We start from the raw sequence: 8,412 nt of genomic DNA on the forward strand, positions 1-8,412 counted from the left end.
GCTCAAAAGCATCTGGGTCCTTCTTTGGTCCTTACTAAAAACAAAGGCTTTGCTTTGAACATTTCTCCAGGCAAGTCCCATCTGCTCCCCCAGAACAAGAATGTAATGAAGAAGGAAGTGTTACTAAACCTTTGTGCTTTGGACCACAGAACTTTAGAATTAGAAAAAGCAGCAAAAGATCTACTTTTTTCTTTTTATTTAGTATAAATACAACTAAATCTACTTTTTGAGATCTCCAAATATGAGAATTCTGCCCCAAAGAACAATGCAGAAACCTGACAGCGACACTGTCAAGCAAGCCTTCATTGCCAGCTCTGTCTCTCAAGAGTTTCAGGACATGTAGTAAAATTATGTTTTGAATCTGCCTGTTCTTCTCCCTCAATCACCACTAAGACTAGGAAGTAGAGGCTTGGCAAGCCAAGTCAAAGAGGCAGGGCTGATTGTGATGCTCTCTCTTGGCCCAGCCCTGGTCAGTAAAGTTAGTCAGATCTCCTGTATCCAATGCACTCTACCAGCCTGATGGTCACAATGCTATGAAATCATCAATTATGAAGCCATTGACCTTCATGTGTGGCAACCTCAGCCTGTCTCTGTGGTCCTTTTACCCCCTTGATGGCAACTCTTTCCCCCCTTTCAAAGGGTCAGGTGCCCTAAAACTCAGTGAACTGATGGCCCTTGGCAGGTGGGATGATTTTAAGAGGGCCAAGGCCCTTGCACATGGCTCTTAGCACACAAGGGGAGAAGAGAGAAGCAGACCAAATGCACAGAAAATAAAAAGAGGCCAGAAATTATAATTGTGGTGCATCATTGTATAGTGGCATGAAGCCTGGACTGGAGATTAAGAGATCTAGGTTTGAGATCTCACTTTGCCTATGATTTGTGACTTTGTCTGTTACCCTTCATCTCAAGGCCTATTTATTATAAAATTGTTCTCTAGCAATGCTCCAACTTGAAGTTCCTTACTCCAGTTGGTGGATGAATTACAACATATTATTCTTGACCACATGAGGCCAAATGATTTTAATATGTGTGATATTTTTGTGCCATAACACCCTTTTCTAACACCCTGGGATGCAGCCCTACTTTTATCTTAACAGCTGAATGGAACTATATTTCCAGTGTATTCTGGAAAAGGACATCTTTTTTATTACTATGTTATAGATGGGGATTAAGGAAGGCAGAAAAATGGCTAGTGGTCAATGTGAAAACTTTATTTAGAACCCTCTGAAGCACACAATTTGAATTTTCTTTATGCACCATTATACCATGTAGTTTTATTATTAGTGAGACTTGGAAAGACAAAAGGAACAGAAATAGTCAATTTTCAGAAGTCCAAAAATAATTAAAAGCAAACAAAAGTTTGAGTGCTTTCAAAATGAGAACTTGAAAGTTGTCCAGAGGTCCTCCAAATTCATGCCCTGCCTTTAAGAAGGACTACTTTTTCCAGTTCTCCCTCTTTAATATTAGGTTCCTTCACTGTGCTCATAGCAGGCATGCATGAAAGAAAAGGCTAATAGAGTGGAGACTCAAGGACAGGCTTGTTTATAAGTTGAGTAGGGAAGGCACTGTGGTGCAGCAGGCAGTCCTTGGCCTGAGGTCGGCAAACTTGTCGCTATCCTGACTCTTCCACTGCCCAGGTGTGGCCCCTGAGATAAGCCTCTTGGCTCCCAAAGGAGCAGGACAAGGTACACCTTAAGAGCCTCCCATGAGCACTGCTCTTGTGATAAATCTCCCACTTTAAGCACCCCAATCTCTCTCCCCCTGAAAAAAACAGAAATTGTTTACTGAAAAACAATTTGAGAATGCAGCAGAAAGAATAGGAGAGAAGCCTGACGGAAAAATGGGAAAGAACACCACCAAATCCTCAGGCAGACTCCAGGCCATCCTCAGAACCAGGATGCTCCCTGTACCTCCAGAAATGGATGAAAAAAGACGAACGGAGTTAAGATCCTTCCTCCCTTTTGCTCTGCAAACCACCTCTTGGCCTTGGTCTCTGGCCTCTTTAAGAAGACAGTGAATGTGTTCTGAGTTCAGATAACTCTGCCCCTTGGTGAGGCACCTCTCTCAGCCACTTTCCCCTCCTCCAGCCTGTCCCCAAGCCCCTTTGGCCTCTTTGAACAGCAGCAGCAACAACAGTAGAGAAGACAGGGTGTGCATGTGAAAAGGGTAAAGGGTCCCCACTTCCCAGCCGAGGTCAACATCTGGAGAGACTTAGATTTCAGAGAGGGATTCAGACTGAGTCATCGACATGTGTAAGGACTGTCAGCAACTTTTCCATGTTCCCTCTTCATAAGCCCCAAGTCTCAGCCTGCTGGGAGGATCCAGCCCTATGAAGGCATCCACTGGACTCCCCAGGAAAATTAATGGAGTGAGTTTGAATTGAAGAGGTGACATGGAATCTAACTAGAGATCTGACTTCCAAAACTGTGACACCCTAAGGCTATCCTTCCTAGCCTAGGAAAGGGACCAGTGAGAGCACTGGCCTCCAAGCCCTTTCCTGCACTGCAACCCTGGCTACCCATCTAGGAGATACAGACATCATTCTGTCCATTCACCTTTCTCCAGGAAAGACCTCACTGAGCACTAAGAAAAGAAAAGGCTGACAGTGTCTCTTCTCAAAGGGCCAGGAATTTAGTTCTCTCTTTTTCTGTGCCAAAAATGTTCAGAACATAGGCATTTCCTTTCATCAAGGGAAAAAAAAAGCTGAGTCCCACCAGGGAAGCTAAGGTGTAAAGGAAACAGGTTTATGGGGCTGTCCCTGTTAGTCCTATGCTGAGTTATTTGAAGTCACTTACATGTCCTCTCTGTGCAAAGATAGCAGAAAAAAAAATGGTGAGACAGTGAGGAGACTGGATTAACAGATATTCTCAAGGAAAGGCCTCATCCTGGACTTGCTAAAGGTTAGAAGTAGCTCACTAGGCTCTATCTAAATTGCCACTAGCTTGAGCAACAATGGGGCAGAAATGGAAAGAGAAACAGAGACAGGCAGCAGAGACCAACGCTCAGCCCTGCTCCGTCCTCACTCCAGGAGGTCCGACATAGGAGCCAACCCAAACACCCCCCACACCCCACTCTTGAGTGGCCTGTGAATCGCCTTTCCCATCCCCCACTGAGTTTTCTGCTGCTCAAGTTTCTTAGCATGGTTGTCTGGAACCAGAACTGCTCCTCAACTCTAGGCAAAGGGGACTTTTTGTTTGTTTCTTCATCAGTTCCCAAGTCTGGCTGCCTTCTTCCCTGTGATCTCAGCTTCTCCTTGGCAGAGCAGGTCTTTTGGGGGTGGGAGGGATTGGGGAGAGAAATAGTATCCAGCCTTCAGGACCATCCAGAAAAATGCCTCTCAAACCAAAGAGGCCAGTTCCTCTGTAAACATTTTAGCCAATGGTTTCAGGCATGAGAGGTGGGCACAGAGCACCAGAGGACCTGTTGTGAGGACAATGTCTTCTCTCTTCCCTGCCTTGAAATGCCCCCACTTGTGCAAAGTCACTGTGATTGTGTTGAACTGTCTGTCCTCATAATATACCAAAGCAGCTAGACTGAACAAATATTTACTGACCACCTGGTGTGGGCCATGCTAGTACCTGCGGAAAATGCAGTAGAAATAAAAGGTACAGTCTCTAATGAGAAGGAGGCTATCGCCAAAGTCAGATCATTTCAGAGATCACCTAGCCCAGCCTGCTTATTTTTAGAGTAAGGGAGCTGATGTCCAGAGAAGTCCAGTCAGGACCAGAACGAAGACACACCGCCTCCTGTTGAAACCAGTCTAACACACACGGCTGGTAATGCAGGCATAAAACACGATTTCACACAGTTATGGTTGGTTGTCTAGACTTTAAAGCCAATATTATATGGACAATAAACTTTGAAGAAGTTTCAAAGGACAGTGAAAATTTGGTAAGTTGGAAGTCTTCCTTAGAGATGTGGGGCAAAATAGGAAGGAACAGGATAGTTAGAAAAATAAAAGAAGGACTTTTTATTCATTGACCAAATGTATTTCACAAATAATTATTGAGCTTCTGTTCTGTGGCAGGACTGATGAACTCCCAGGGAATATTCAGTGGTGAGCCCAATTTCTCAACTCCTGCTTTCACAGAGGTCCCTGCTTTCACGGGGGCATGTTTGTAGGAGAAACAACCAGCCTTGAGTGGACACAGAAGGTCTGGAGTACCAACAAGCAAGCCAGCAGTCTGTTGTATAGAACTGCTTCATCGTGTGAATAAAAGTCACCGACAAGTCACCAACAGAAGGTCTCCAGAGAGACCTGCCTGGAAGCAGGAAAATGGAAAGTGTCACATATGGTGGCTATTCAAAGAATCTGGGTTTCAAAACTCGATTTGCCATCTATAGATATCAGAAAACCAGGGAGTGAGGCTTGAACTACATTCGCTCTTCTATTCAACCAACTTTTGCTAAGGATCTCCTGCACACAAGATGCTCAGTTCTTGAGTGAGGATAATGGCAGTGGAGAGAGAAGGAGGGACAAATGGAAGAAATAGCAAACAAGTTCTATAGAAATCCGAATGAGGCGGGCACAGTGGCTCACGCCTGTAATCCCAGCACTTTGGGAGGCCAAGGTGGAAAGATCACCTGAGATCAGGAGTTCAAGACTGGCCTGGCCAACATGGCGAAAACCTGTCTCTACTAAAAATACAGAAATTAGCTGGGCATGGTGGCACATGCCTGTAATCCCAGCTACTCAGGACACTGAGGCAGGAGAATTGCTGGAACACAGGAAGCAGATGTTACAGTGAGCCGAGATTGCGCCACTGCACTCCAGCCTGGGCAAAAGAGCAAGACTCGGACTCACAAAAAAAAAAAAAAAAGAAATATTTTCAAAAGCAAAGCATTTACTATGAGGTATAATGGAGGAAAAAGGAAAGGCTGGATGACTTATACACCAATAATCATTCAATATATCTATTTGTAAGTGTCAAAGTCACTTCAAAACCAGTATGTCTTATACCAAGTACATGATCATCACTCTCCCCATGTCTGGCCTTTATCCCCGTGAATGGCACCAGCATCCAGATAACTGCATTATACAGGAACAAAAGCCACACCCTGGACACCATCTGCTTTCACCTCCCAAATTCAATCCATCACAAAACCTTGGTCTCTTGTCTACTTTAGATCTCAATCAACACCTTTCCTGGCCAGACCTAAACCATCATCAAATCTTTCTCTCTACTGAACCACTGATGTTGACAGTAGCATCTCCCTTTACACAGCTCCTCCAGTCAATACATCACCCACCTGCCACCCTCTAATCTCACATGCGATCCTCTTAATATTTTTAAAGGCTTCCCAATGTACTTGATCATGGTTTGATCGCTGTCTCTCCTTCCAGCCTCATCCTATACCACGTAGGGAGTTTCCCTCTGCCTTTCTCCAGCCAAAATGATTCCCTAAGTACTTATTCACTGATTTATGTAGACATCTGATGAATGGCTTTCTCCCCAGTGGGCTGAGAGTTCCATGAGCACAGTATCTACATGTTTTTATCCTCCACTAATTTTCTACCACCTAAATATATGGCATATGCTATGTGATCAATATCTGTGACTGAATTTTAAAAAATGATTAGGTTAATTGTTCTGAACCAGAGTCATTTTTTCCCTCACTTCCCCAATCTCCCAAAGAAACAGGTGGCAATGTTTGGGAATATTTTGGGTTGTCATAGCTGCCAGGCTTCATTGGTGTCCAGTGCGTAATGGCCAGGGATGTTGCCAAACATCCTAGGATGCACAAGACAGCCCACTAAAAGTTACCCTGCCCATTGTGTCAACAGTGCCAAGACTGAGAAATCCTGACCTAGATGAAAAAGAAGGAATATTTCTATTTTGATCATATTGAATTGGGCTCTTTAGAGTCAAGTCCTTACAGAAATAAATGTATTATCTCCGGATGCTGTGAGAGACTTAAACAGTCATGCATACACACACACTCAATGACTGTTACATTTCCTACAGGCAGGAGAAGCATATTTGAACGGTCTCTTGTACTCCTCCGATGCCTGGCACAGGGCTGGGATTCAGTTTCTCAATAACACCTCTCTGGGAAAGCCTCACTTAACATAAAAAAGACCTCAAAACTGAGGGCGGCCCTTGAGCTGCACGAAAATGACCACCTTATTTCACATATATGACCAAAGTGCAGCAAAGGTGAGTGACAGCACAATAGAGCCCCGCCCACCTGCTGAGCCATGCCCCTTCCCTGTCACAATGGCCAAGGCCTTAAATACCAAGACTCCTGGCCCCCTGGCCTTGCAAAGCCCCTCATTTTGGCAGAACTTACCATGTCGAGCAGCCGCAAATTAAAGAGTCATGGCATGAGGAGGAGCAAGAGCCGATCTCCTCACAAGGGAGTCAAGAGAGGTGGCAGCAAAAAAAAATACCGTAAGGGCAACCTGAAAAGTAGGAAACGGGGAGATGACGGTGAGTGAGGGATGGGGAGGAGACTGCCAAACTTAGGCACACATTGATGCCAGGCCCTCCCTCTTGGAGGCAGCCCTCACAGGACCCTGAAATCTTGGCCTGAGATTATTTCCGATAACTAAATGCAGATTTGAGCAATAAGAGTATTGATGGGAATGTTCTAATTCGTGTCTCTGTTGCAAACCTGTCCTTTCCCACAGCGAATCGCAATTACCGCTCCCACTTGTGAGCCCCCAGCGGGCTCTGCCCTGGTGTGCTTCACACAGCACCAAGTAGCAACAAGAACAGCAGAAGGGGAACTGCCAAGGAGACCTGATGTTAGATCAAAGCCAGAGAGGAGCCTATGAAATGTGGATCAAATGCCAGTTGTGACGAAATGAAGAATGTATATGTTGGCTGTTTTTCCCCAACATCTCAATAAAACTTTGAAAGCAGAAATGTTTACTTTGATCTTTTGGTTGGAAAGACTTGAGTTCCTGAGCTAGGTGGGTTTGGGGAAGAATTGGCCAGTATGAAACCATTAAATGTGACTTGGAAAATATCAAAAGTAATTTGTCCTCCAATTCCCTCCCACGGTAGTCCTACTCTGGCCACACACTATTGCCGTATTTGTCTTCATCCCAGTGTGCTGTCTCCCTCCCCAACATGGAAAGGGAGAAGAGATAAAAAAGGGAGAAATGCATTCATTAGCATAAACCAAAGGATTCAAGCTGTTTTTGTTAGAGCTTAAACCAAAGGATGCAAGCTGTTTTTGTCAGAGCTTATAGCATAGAGGTGTTGAAAGCTAAACTAAATCTAAAGACTTGGCCCAGAGAGAGAGATCACCTGGAGGAGCTCTTAGAAGCTCCTAATTCATTGATCATATGAGCAGGATTAGCAGGCTAAGAGATGGGAACACCTTCTGGACAGAGACCAACATACTATTTGTAAAGGATCCTATTAGTAACAGTGGAAGTGATGAGAGTTTAGATTTCTTTAGGTTATTTTGGTAGCTATGTTGGGCTTGAGGTAGGCAAGACCAAAGAGTGGGATATTGCCTCGTAGCATGTCATAAGCCTTAGTCCAGTGTGCCTGGGAGTAGGAATTTTCTCAATCTGAGTAGGCCTTATTGATCATTTGACAGAGAACTGACTTTAGGGATAGAGCTGGTTCTGCTCATTTAGGAAATTCCTAAGCTCTCACTTTACCTTGTCCCTGAGTTGTAACACAATTTATGATGTCTCTGGTCAAGGATATGACATTCACCCACTCAGAGATGGATCGTATTTTTCTTGTGTTTGCTGTTGCCTCAGAGGTAGCTCCAGGGTAGAAATGAGACTCATATTTAAACTCAAGAACCAACCACCCACATGGTTTCTGGGGAAGTAACCAGGAAAGGGTATAAGCAGGAAGGAATGAGGGGGCATGAGGTTAGACACGAAGTTTCCAGCAGTCGGGGGTATGAGACATGGGAAGAGGACACTATTAAGTCTGAGCCTCATGCAAATGTGTGGGTACCAGGATGTTGGTCCTATTAAGGGGTGGCAAAGGGTGTTCCTGTGGGTTAGAATCTAGAAATGCAATAAAAAACCATGTTCATTTTTCAGATAAGTCATTTCACTTATTGGGGTAAAATATTTCAAGTCCTCACTCTTCCATAACCCTAAGAATGTGCATGCTGATTCAGAGCTGTTTTCAAGTTCATGTAAAAAACATTTCTCCTTACCATCAGGCACACAGATACTTCAAAGTTTTCCATTGTCAGTTTCCCTTTTTGTCAAATAGGGATAGAGAAAATGCTTCATAATCCTCATCCTCCATGGTTATGTCTATTTTACCTCCTAAATGTGACTTTTGTTTGTCTTTGCTTCTCTAACTAAACTCAGATTAGTCTCAAATAATCCTATATGTGTCCGTAGTGTCACTGAATGAAGCTCTAACTTCTTAGAAGTTTGCACACATATCTGATCTGGATTCCCTCCTTCAAATCTCTGAAAGAACT

The 8,412-nt window shown here is 44.1% G+C and overlaps 1 protein-coding gene across 1 annotated transcript; it reads left to right on the forward strand.

Moving 5' to 3' along the window:
• The first annotated feature begins 6,245 nt into the window (after positions 1-6,245).
• On the forward strand, positions 6,246-6,869 carry TNP1 (transition protein 1). The gene is made up of 2 exons (XM_032753330.2): positions 6,246-6,431; positions 6,632-6,869. Exons 1-2 carry the CDS (start codon positions 6,293-6,295, stop codon positions 6,658-6,660), a joined length of 168 nt encoding a protein of 55 aa, XP_032609221.1. The 5' UTR covers positions 6,246-6,292; the 3' UTR covers positions 6,661-6,869.
• Positions 6,870-8,412: the final 1,543 nt, after the last annotated feature.

The sequence above is a fragment of the Hylobates moloch genome, unplaced genomic scaffold, assembly GCF_009828535.3.
Source record: "Hylobates moloch isolate HMO894 unplaced genomic scaffold, HMol_V3 SCAFFOLD_1, whole genome shotgun sequence".
Lineage (NCBI taxonomy): Eukaryota > Metazoa > Chordata > Mammalia > Primates > Hylobatidae > Hylobates > Hylobates moloch.